The 11,354-nt window shown below is 49.6% G+C and overlaps 4 protein-coding genes across 4 annotated transcripts; 2 read left to right on the top strand and 2 right to left on the bottom strand.

Annotated features, from left to right (window-relative positions):
* Positions 1 to 460: 460 nt before the first annotated feature.
* On the bottom strand, positions 461 to 812 carry J3458_014429 (uncharacterized protein; the record flags this gene model as incomplete). The annotated part of the gene is made up of 2 exons (XM_066120555.1): positions 461 to 737; positions 805 to 812. 2 exons carry the CDS (start codon positions 810 to 812, stop codon positions 461 to 463), a joined length of 285 nt encoding a protein of 94 aa, XP_065974388.1.
* A 3,216-nt stretch (positions 813 to 4,028) lies between these two features.
* Positions 4,029 to 4,669, bottom strand: J3458_014428 (uncharacterized protein; the record flags this gene model as incomplete). Its single annotated transcript, XM_066120554.1, has 3 exons — positions 4,029 to 4,252; positions 4,317 to 4,392; positions 4,484 to 4,669. 3 exons carry the CDS (start codon positions 4,667 to 4,669, stop codon positions 4,029 to 4,031), a joined length of 486 nt encoding a protein of 161 aa, XP_065974387.1.
* A 454-nt stretch (positions 4,670 to 5,123) lies between these two features.
* Positions 5,124 to 6,871, top strand: J3458_014427 (uncharacterized protein; the record flags this gene model as incomplete). The annotated part of the gene is made up of 4 exons (XM_066120553.1): positions 5,124 to 5,188; positions 5,249 to 5,386; positions 5,451 to 6,382; positions 6,444 to 6,871. The coding sequence occupies 4 exons, from the start codon at positions 5,124 to 5,126 to the stop codon at positions 6,869 to 6,871; spliced, it is 1,563 nt and encodes a 520-aa protein (XP_065974386.1).
* A 3,194-nt stretch (positions 6,872 to 10,065) lies between these two features.
* On the top strand, positions 10,066 to 11,110 carry J3458_014426 (uncharacterized protein; the record flags this gene model as incomplete). Its single annotated transcript, XM_066120552.1, has 6 exons — positions 10,066 to 10,135; positions 10,213 to 10,242; positions 10,300 to 10,361; positions 10,411 to 10,670; positions 10,775 to 10,879; positions 10,937 to 11,110. The coding sequence occupies 6 exons, from the start codon at positions 10,066 to 10,068 to the stop codon at positions 11,103 to 11,105; spliced, it is 696 nt and encodes a 231-aa protein (XP_065974385.1). The 3' UTR covers positions 11,106 to 11,110.
* Positions 11,111 to 11,354: the final 244 nt, after the last annotated feature.

Genomic DNA, 11,354 nt, shown 5'->3' with positions numbered 1-11,354 from the left:
AGATATATTCCTCTTGGACGTCGAGGCGAACGAGCTTCTCAATCCGCGGGTGGACTTTGGGTATACAAAGGACGTGTTGTCTGTTTCGTTCTCACCCAATAATGGGGCGATGCTCTCCTCTGGCGCTGACTACAGCGTACGTGTCGGTGATGTCAAAACGGGCAAGCGACTGCATTGATTCCTCGGCCACAAGTCCTGGGTCAGGTTCTCCACTTGGTTGACGGATGGGGATTACTTACGGCTTTCAATGTCAGCACCATTCGTATCTGGTAGATTGGAGACAAAGACGAGCAGGAGCCTTAAGTCCTCGAGCATGGTGATGATTTCGCCACGGGCGTCTCCTTTTCCCGGATGGGAAGTACATCGCGACGTGCGGCGATAACGGAAAGATCTCGGTATGGGCATCACAGCGAGATAAGAGTGGTTGGAATCAGCAGCACACGGTGGAAGGCCATTGCGGCTACGTGTTGAGCGTTCTGATCTCCCTGGACTCGAAGCGGGTACTCTCATTGGGTTCGGATAGAGCAATCAGAATCTGGGACATGGACAGTGGCAAAAACGTGGACAAGGACTCGCCCATTAAGACAGAGCGGTTCATTCCCAAAATGTGGTTTGATAAGCACTCGTCGAGCCACGTCATGACACCATACGAGGCCGAGTCACTCGTCAGTCCTTCCTCGGGATCAGTCTTGTAGAGCAAAAGGGAATTATCCCACCAGATTAAAGCATCTTCACGCCTAGAAACTTAAATAGCATAGCAATTACAAAACAGATTTAATTCCTTTTTCGTGTACATCACATTACATACACATTATCGCAAGTTGATGGGTGCGTGCCCTGGTAAGAAAACAAAGCCTTTGCGTTCGCATTACTCCGTATTGTACAGGGAAAACCCCCTACGAAACGTGATTACCATTGCTGGGCCGAGGGAGAAGACCTGTATAAAGGCGTCCCGACAAATCCGCTAGCGTCGCAAGGCTTGGCCACTGATTGGCTTTCTGCGTGGACTTGACCGCGTCCCATGATGACGTGCATTTAATTTTGAGAGCATTCGACAGACCGAGCCGAAGTGGCGGGACCTTGTACTTGGTTGGGGCCGCTGCCGAACAGTTCAAGGAATGTCTGAGGCTCCCAGTTATTACCTCTGTACGACTAGTTAATATTAATGCTATTAATATTGAGCGTGAAGGAAGGTACTTACCCTAAGAGATTGCATTTAAATGTGCTAATTTTAATCTGGTGTATATATCCCGCACTATTAATCGGAAGAGTCACGCAGTTCCCTGTCTGCTTTATGGGTTCTCGTTCACCCCAGGCGTTATATACCTATTACTATTAAGAAAGCTATGGATGGAATTAATTAGTGGAAAAGTCCTTACAATTTAAAGCTATTTAATTAAATGATTAAGGGCCTTTTATAGTTATTTGAAGGCTATTTATTAAGAGATTAAGCTATATTAATAATCTCGCTTAAATAAAGCCGTAACGTGAGTCTTAATAAGGCTTTTAGAAGCTTTATTCGGCGATATCGTATAATAGCAGCTATTTTCCATGAAAAGAGGGCCCTCTTCCGTTAATAATACCACTGCCTGCGTTATATAACACCACCAACGCTATTAATTGGAGGCATGAGATAACATTAAGCCTACTGCTTGCTCGTCTTTGCCACATTAAGCTACCGCGCCTAGACCGGCCGATACAAGAATAAAAAGGTTTATGAGATGCATTATATTTTGCGTAATAGCTTAGCGTGATAAGGGCTTAGTAACTAATAATAGTCTTTAGTATTAAAGGTTCTTGGTTTTCCTTAAGGCTTAAATGACCTAAGAGCTTTCTTTATATGAGAAATCGGTGAGAGCCTTATACCCTACGTCTCGTAATCGTAGCCCTTGTGTGACTGTGTGACACTTGGGATTATTCGCCTATGTGAAGCGCAAGGCGACTACTCTTAACCTACCTAGGTACACAGGTTTAATGGACTGGCCCTACCTGCTCCTTCACGTAGGCGTCGCTAAACGCAGTAGTAAACTAAAAGGGGGGAAACGGGAAAAACACCCCCCCCCCCCCCCCGGGGCCTTTTCTCCCGTATAATTAGGTTTTATTTTACCTCCCTCTCTGAAGCGTATTTAAAGCGGGCTTAATGCAGGCCCAGAAGTCAATACTCTAGACCCGAGCTCTAAGCTCGAGTCCATAATAACATGTACTGTCTTTAAAACATGGGCAGTTCACAAGAGACTTTGTCGGTTGCTTGCTCTCATTCAGTCTTGCCACCAGGGCTGACTATACATACCATGCCAATTATGTGTAATAACAAAGTATATAGAGAACTCAAACTCTCATATTAATAACGTAGTCGTCCCTTCCGAGCTAAGCTTCTTCCACTACGTAAACCACGTAGCAGTATTTGATTATATACCACGTGGGAGCACAAGTCGATTATTATTCACCCCAAGTGCCCCTATAGCGAGCTGTATAGGCTCACATCTAGAAAAACAAAGTATTTAACTATTCTCTGTAACAATAATAATACAGTTATAACGAATAAAAGCGTTTTAATCTACCCAAGTTAGCAGAGCCATAGAAGAAGACAACTCATCTACCTACGCTACTATAATGCTGCAAGTGGCAGGTCACAATCTTGTCCCGTAAGTAGTCCGCAAATCGTTTGCCAAATGCATCTAGTCTCGTCGAGCTACTCACACCCCGTTCTAAAATGCCGTATATGACAAATGAACCGCGTAAATGTGGGGAAACTTGACCCGTTCTATAGTGTAACTCGGATCGGCGTCTTCACCTAGTAGCTGCCACATCCGCTCACATGATAACCATGACCGTAGCCACTCCCATTGCTTCTCTGTTCGTACAAATACACAGACATTGAGATTTGGCCCTCCGTCTACTGATCGTTCAAGAGCAATATCTCCAAGACGAATAGATCTATGTGAGCCTGTGTAGGCGACAGGGTTGCTAGTGTTGTAACTATTCCTAGGAGTTGAGGCCTGGCCCGAAAAGGCAGGTGCACCACCGGCAGGATAGGAGGATGTTAAAATAGCCTGTCCGAATTCATTAATTTCCATCAAGTGCGCCATCTCCTTCAGATGAGCCTGCTGGCATAGGGCGGGATAATACGCGATGTACGGCCTTAGGATGGCAGTACTTATATTTAGGGCACAATGAAATCCTACTGGAAAAAATTAGAATACTAGATTAATTGAAATTATTTACTTCACTTGGGAGCAAGGGCCGTTAACTAACCAGAAAAATGTTTAAGAGAAATGTCTTTGAAAATATTTGCCACTTCTAAAACCCCCTTTGTGTCTTTGCCTTGCGCTATTACTCTTATGTACATAGTGCTGCTATTCTGGTTGGTTAGATTTGCACCCGGGGTGCTAATTCTAGCCCAGAATTAGGGTCACAGCATCGTTGCTTAAGGGGAAGAGGTGCCGTATCTTGCCGTTGAAACTGAAGGAGGTCAAGATCTTTCACTTTGATGCCGGGATTGCGTCGGACTTGCTGTTCCAACAGGGCACATTTCTCCTGCCAGCCGTACCCTGTAGCATTGAATAGCAGCTAACACTCGTAGCCGCCTTTATAAAAAAGTAGTTAGCTTTGTTCTTGGTGGTGGAGGGAGCCCTTTGATACCCGTAACGAGTACTCTATGGATGAGTTAGCATTGGTGTGCTGGAGCGCTTACGGACTCAAATAGGGACTTGACTCACCTATTTTCGCCAATGGACTTTAAGTCTCACTGTCTAATACCGCCTTGGCGTCGCTGTGCATATATACATTACCTTGCAACTCATATAGTAGCTGACACTTGATGGTGTCTTCGTTTACGACGCCTCTGGTCCTGGGATGCCTGGTAATCACGCAAGACCCCTTGTCATGAACCTCGGCAATTGGAAGTCCAGGGTCGACGAAACGATCCAGTCCACCGTACTGAGGTTCTGTAAATCCAGAAAAGTCCCCCCTGGTGGACGTAGGCAGAGCACTCAATCAAGTGGCCTGCAATCAGGGCGCCGGCCAACTTAATGACGTAAATTATCGCCGGTTACATAACGCTTCTCCTGGAATAACAAGGCAACCTTCTCGGCCAGTCCCTTGGGGTTGAGTGCACCACCATTTATAGCGACTTTAATACGCTTGTCGTTAATCGCATCCAGTGTCTTCTCTAGGCCTTTGAGTTCAGACGTTTCGAACCCGGGATGCGAGCCTAAAGCGAACGCTTCCGCATTTTGAGCAATGTTGACCTCTGTGAATGAGTGAGTACAGAATCTGCAGGAGACCATATACTGGCATCTGTTTAACCCACTTACCGGCGAGGTAGTCACCAGTGATGAAGTCGACATCCCCAAGAGTGGCCTGCTTATATATTTCTATCGCAGGATCGCCCTGACGAATATGGTTGATTAGCGAACTGATTGATAGTGCTTTTAGGTGTGTGATGCGCACCACAGTAGCCGGAGCAATTTGCTATGCGAACTGCTCGCTTGCCAAATGCGCCCTCACGCCAGGACGATATTTTGATGTATAACTTTGTCAAGTATCTGTATGAATTTCTAGACTTGTTGCGAAACCAGGAAACGCGAATTACCCCACCTGGCGTTTCGTCGACTTTATAAGTGAACCGCCTTAGTGCTGGAAAAATGCCAACCGAGGCTCTTGACATGGTTCCTCCAAACGCCCTGCCAGCTCATGTCACCAACCTACCACCGATACTACGTACCGATCATGCTTGCGAGTTCATGGCGTTTCCGAAAACTGCGCCGCTCAAAAACTCCGAGAGCCTGGCTGCGTCATGTTCAACCCCCACGGAGTTTCCGGGATGATCACGCCCTGATAGAGTTTTGAGCGGGGTACATGTCAGAATTCCGTGCAATTAGAGGGCATGTACTCCGTCGTCGAGCAAGAAACATGGTTCCCTTTTGTCTAGGGCAAAGATAGCGAGGTGCCGGGGGAATCGGCTTACTCTGAACTCTGAACCGACTCGGCGGATTTGTCATACAGATTAGATAAAAGTAATCGTGGTCCGTATATAAAACAAATCAAATCAGCAGGGTAAAAGGGTCATCTCATTATAAGTTTTTTTTTCGTAACGCCACCGCAAGTCGCTTACTACAGCCATGGAAAACTACTCGGTTCAAAGGGAGAGCCAGCGCATCCTGGAGGAGCAACTGCTCAAGAACGAGTAATTATCTCTACCTCGCGAGTTTGCGGAAGCAGCCAAGCGAGTCACAATTACTGGTAGAGACCCGAAGCCGTTTATTCCGACCCCATGTAAAATTACCGAGTCTGTATCGGCGCTGGCTGCTCTTGTGGCGGCTGCCGGGAGCGCCGTCGGTGCTGACCGCTATGGCATCGGATACCAAAACGCTAAAGTTGATACGTGAGTGCCCGGCGTTGGAAATAGGTACAGCATGGCTTTCTGCTTACACTCTTGGTCGTGCCAGGGACCTCGCCACCCTTTTCATAGAGTCCATTATACTCCCCACCATGAATGGCAAGCCGGCCATGGAGAATGATTGCGTGCTGGCCGAGCTAAAGAAGGGCGACTTGTACGAAATGACGAAGCCTATTCACCAGCAGGCGACAAACGTTTACCAGACCAAGGATGGAAAGTGGTACCATCTGCACGGGTCAATGAATGCCTCTGCGACGATGGGCATGGTTGGCGTAGAAGAGCAGGACGTCACGCGTGAGGAGGCCATCAAGATATTCGGCGACAAGGTCGCCCAGTACGACGCCGCGTACTTGGAAAAGACGGCCAATGAAGAGCTTCGCCAAGCAGGGGTAACGTGCCTCAGCCCCGAGGAATTCTTTGCCTCGGAGCACGGAAAGATCATGGCGGATGAACCGCTCTGGACCATGACGCCGGTTCCCGCACCACAGAGCACCTGGCCACTGCAAAAGTCGGATAAGTTCAAGCCGCTGGAGGGTATTCGTGTCATTGACTTCTCCCGTGTGATCGCCGCGCCCGTCATCTCTAAAGTCCTGGCCGTTCTCGGCGCCGAAGTCATCAAGGTGTCGAGCAAGAACCTGCCGGATGTCATTGTCACATGGATTGATCTGAGTGCGGGCAAGAAAGACGCAAATATCGACTTGAAGAGTGAAGAGGGCAAGAATGCCTTTAGGCGACTCGTGGCCGGTGCCGATGTTTTGATCGATGGGTATCGCCCCAGCGTGCTGGACAAACTGGGCTTCAACTCCGAGTCATTGCGCAAGATCAACCAAAAGTTGGTATACGTCCGCGAGAATTGCTACGGGTTCAAAGGGCCGTTGGCATATCGCTCCGGCTGGCAGCAGATAAGCGACTGCCTGGTGGGCATATCATGGCTGCAAGGGAAATTTATGGGATTAAATGAGCCGGTGGTGCCTCTACTTCGTACGTTAATGTCCCCCTTTCTTGTCTATTATGCATCAGCTAATCTCGCCGCGTTTCCTAGCCAATTCGGACTATCAAACAGGTCTTGTCGGCGCAATCGCAGTCCGGCAGACGTTGTTTCAACGGACAAAAATAGACAGCACCTATGACGTTGATGTGAGCCTGACACAGTTTAACATATGGTACTATCGCCTTGGTCAGTACACCGCGGACCAGTGCAAAGCACTTTTGGCACGAAATGAAGGCTTCCATGTGCGGCACTATAACGAAATGTATTCACTGATACAAAAAACCCACGCTGCCATCTGCAAGGTTCGGCCCGAACTGTTGAAGAACCCTGACTACTTTTCCGTCATGACTGGGAGAGAGTGGGGAGTGGACGACAATATCAGCATTTTAGCACCGCCTTTCAAATTGGAGACGTCAGTGCTGGAGTACGCAGTCCCGTCTGGAGCACGGGGAAGGTCTATCCCAGAATGGGAAGCATAAGTGGTTGAACACGGCGGCACAAGGTTTAGCATACCGATAAATTAGACTGTTTTGTGTGATCTGGTTAAGAGTTCTATACTTAAAGGTAGCCGGCGAGACGCTGATAAGCCTTTGTATTCTCGGTTAATTCCACTGAATACACAACTTCTCATGCTAATATCGGGCTATATTCATGCATGATTTTGTGATGCGTGAGTGACTAGCTGCGGTGTGTAAGTAAGCCTGTGATTGCAAACAACTCTAATGGGCTGACGATGCCTTACGTTCTGACGCTAACGCTGTTGCACAATTTCCTTAAGCCTTGCAGAATCACGGGCGTAAATGCAAGCTTATTAGTAAAGGGAAGGGATGTCAGAGGGCTCAGGAGTCGGGTCCCGACTTGCCTCCGCCGATCCCGTCACGGTGGCTCCGTGACGCCGAGCTAGGACCCCGCGGAGGAGCGGAGCACAGACCCGGACATTCCGGCAGTTCTAAAAGTAATCATTGACCCTTGATGTTAAAAGGTCGCCGCAGATATTGACAGTGTCCTTGTGTCCAACACTGTCCAAGCCGGCAATCGCAACTCAAATGGATACCAAAGAACCCATAGGTCAACGGCCCGGGACCCGACTCCGAAGTGGTTGGAAACGGCGAGTTGCCAAGGTTAGTAGTCCACACTCCGAATTGACAACGCATTTGTTTGCTGAGGAATGGCTGTTTGCAAACCCGAAGGCTTGCGATGCTTGCCATCGCCGAAAGATAAGATGCAATGGAGTGCGCCCCATCTGTTTGCAATGCTGAACCAGTGGCGCTGATTGCCACTACTCGGACCATCAACCCACTGCTCAGACGTTTCGCCCGTTATCCGAGGGCGATGTCGCCTTTGGGCAAGGGCCATTGAGAAACCAAGATCGCAGTCAGGCTCATGGGGACTCATCGCAGGCCTCAGGGAAAACAACTTCGCCTCCTGACGGGTCAGCCGTAGATACTGTGGTGGTCGAAGATACTGGGGAGTTGAGGTACTTTGGTATGTCAAGCGACATTGCATGGTCAGACGGATCGAACTGACTTGAAACACAACCAACGCCTTCCGCTAGCCTGGCTATCCTCTCACCTGGTGGTTTGGAATGGCTAGAGTTACGCACCGACGACTCGACTCTGCGGCAAAGACTGCTGTCGCTATTGACGGCCCGTGGTAGATGCTGGGCCAAATGGGCTCATCCCCATGCATCTACACAATCCCCAGCTGGCCTCAACTGCTCAAGCTGCTCGATGACCATGTCAGCAGCACAGTCACTACCTTGGGAGGATGCGTCACCACTATTTGACGAGCTGCTCGAGACTTTCAACATTGCTTTACCCATATCTCATCCTCCCACTCTCATCAGCCTTCTAGATAAACCACTACACAACCAATCCACATACGGACAAGGCCAGGACAGAACCAGCTTGGCTAGTAGCATTGTTCTCGGTTCTCGCCATGGCACAAAGAAAACGGGCCGAGGAGAGCTCGAACCTGCAAGAAGCTTTAAAGAAATCCTGGAACTTTGCAGACAGGGCCGTCGAAGGAGCCACGTCTGTCCTGATGAGCAGCGTCAGTATGCTGTCTGTCCAAGGTATCTTGACGCTGTCATGATTCTTTGACGGGACACCAAACCCACAGCCGTTCTTCTCCTTCTCCGCTGCTGCCGTGCGACTCGTTCACGCGGCCGGGATGCACAGGACGACAGGTAACTCGCTGTTGTCACCCATCGACAAAGTTCAACCAGACGGAACCGACTGTTTTGGATCGCGCTCATATTCGACTCTGCGGCGGCTGCACGCACAGGCCGTCCATGTACACAGGACATCAACGACATTGGCGTGCCCTTACCAACCCTATCACCAAAGGACAACCTGGGCGTCCTGCTTGGTCTGTCCGGCGACAAGGCACTCAATATTCTCGTGGCAAAATCCGGACTAGCCATGATATAGTGCAAAGCTCACAATAGACTGTTTACGACGTCAGCGTCCGCAAAGCCAATAGGGACATTTAAATCCGGATTGAAGAGCTCGGGACAGAGCTCGATGAGTTGAGCCTCATCATACCAAGCAGCAGACGGGCCCAGGACACGCCCAGTGATACCGTGGCCGGTTGGCATCCCAGTCACCATTCACACATTATTGGCTTGCCTATGGCCCTTCATGGCTGCATCACCATGGTCAAGAGCTGGCAGAGGCTGCGCGCGCAGCAAGATGTAAAGCAGGCCGCGAAGCCGAGGGAGATGCCGGTGGCGCATCTGGTGTTGCGTCCAACGATAGCAGTGTATTCGCGAGGCCTTCATTCACGGCTTACTTACGGGCTACGCATACGGGCTCGGCTCGTGCTGATGGGAGGGTGTTGGGGTCGACAGAGTTGGAGCCGTCTCAGGTTGAGACAAATACTGATCTTGATATAGGAGCATGTCAAACTGACGATCTTGTTAGCAGCTTATTGTGGGATTGACAAGGGACATCTGGATATTTCTTGGGAGGTTTGGATCCTGACATGGGGTAAGATGGGCACTCTCGCTGACTTTTCTATAGAGAGGCGACGACTACCAGGAGGCTTGTGATATATCAGGCTTAGTGTTTGCTTTCCTGGACGCTAGAGAGCGTTGATGTTAATAGGGTATTGTACCTCGAAATGCCTTTTAAGCCGGCCTGAAAGATACATATACACTTGAAACAATCAGCAATGGGTATTGACACGAGTTTTGGCATCATGGCTAGCCCCCTATGGGCTTGTGAATGTCCTTCGCAGCTACAACTCAGGTAATCGGTAAATGCTAAGCCTCGGTCAGAAACGGCACCTGGGGGTAACTCAAAGCGAGATTACAAGGTATTATCCGCCGGGGACGCAAAGATGCATTGCGGTTCCAGAGCCCAAAGTCCTGGCTTTGGGAACCTGCCATTGTGGCGCTTCCAAATCCAATCAATGGCTATCAAGAGATGCCCTGCCTCTCGGTCTCCAAGAAACTACTTGACTTCTGGCAGGGCTCCCCCGGCCGGCAGGTCCGGGTGTAGTGGCTGCAATGGCGTCACTCATTCCTAATAGCATCGCATGTCGATGCCCGAGTAGGTGGCGTAATTGACCGTCAACACCAACCTTCCAACACTGCACTGAACCAAAACTCAGCTTCAACGAAACAACTGCAAATTGTTCAAGATTCACTTTTAGTAAGGCTTCTGACGTCATGGCAAAGATACCCCCTGCGGGACTTTACGCTCCTTTGCCAGTATTTTTCACAAAAGATGACGAACTAGGTGCGTCACCTGTATTTTCACCATGTCGCGATTGAAAACCTCGGCAATGAAAGAACCAACATACTGAAACTGCACAGACCTGGATGCCTACGCAAAGCACGCCAAATGTAAGAAACGGTGATGACAACGACCGCAGAGATCAATCACTTACCAAACAGGAACAGATGTTGCAGCCGCGGGCATTCTGCCAGTGGCTTCGGCAAGTATAGGCGAAGCCGCACACCTCGTATGTTTTCCCCCATATGACGTTTCTTCCTATCCAACACATACTATAGGATCATTCGGAGCGTATCAACGTGATCAAGACCTTACGCAACGCTCTCAACTCCATTGACTTGCACGAAACACCCATCGTTGCTGGCGTCGGCGCTCCTAGCACGCGTGAAACCATTCAGCTTGCGCGAGACGCCGCCGCATCCGGAGCAGAATTCGTGCTTGTTGTTCCGCCAGGCTACTACGCCAGAGTTCTAAAAGGGAACCCGGCGGCAATGCATAAATTCTTCATTGATGTAGCTGCTGCATCACCAGTCCCAGTGTTAGCAATCCCCCAAACGGCGCGCTCTGTAGGCTTGCCGCCGTCCTTTGGAACCGTGGACCTAGGTGGAAGGGATAGAGTTTGCTAATCTATGTCTTATCAAGAATCATCTACAACTACCCCGCGGTTGCTTCTGGGATAGACCTTGACAGCGATGATGTTGTCGCCATTGCAAGGGCTGCGCCGAATATATGTGGCATCATGCTATCGTATGTCAATTGGACCTGCCCCCTCGTTCGTGAGGATACTGACTGAGTCCGGGACAGTTGCGGCAATGTTGGAAAATTGGCGAGAATTACAACCGTGGTCAATAATTCGTCATTTACTACCCTCGCGGGGTTTATCGACTGTCTCCTCCCCTCGATTTGTGTAGGGTCTGCCGGGGCCATTAGCCCCCTGCCGAACATTGCTCCCGTTAGTTCTCTGGCTCCATGACCGCGCTCCAGACTTACTGTCTTTTCCAGGAATTTTGTATGAAGCTCTGGCGGGCGTCTCGTGGCTTCGATAACGCCGTTGACCGCCAGTTTGCAAAGGAGCTTCAAGGCTTGGCTTCTCTTGGGGAAGCGGCCATCATCAAGAAAGGCGTAGGCGCTCCGTCATTTTGCTACTTGCCATGTCACTTGCAGTGTACATATAACGCTAACAATTCCAGTTGTCTGGCTTGAAGCAATTCCTCAGCCAGCA

The sequence above is a fragment of the Metarhizium acridum genome (genome assembly GCF_019434415.1).
Source record: "Metarhizium acridum strain ARSEF 324 chromosome Unknown scaffold_320, whole genome shotgun sequence".
Classification (NCBI taxonomy): domain Eukaryota; kingdom Fungi; phylum Ascomycota; class Sordariomycetes; order Hypocreales; family Clavicipitaceae; genus Metarhizium; species Metarhizium acridum.
This window is presented reverse-complemented; position numbering and strand designations above follow the sequence as displayed.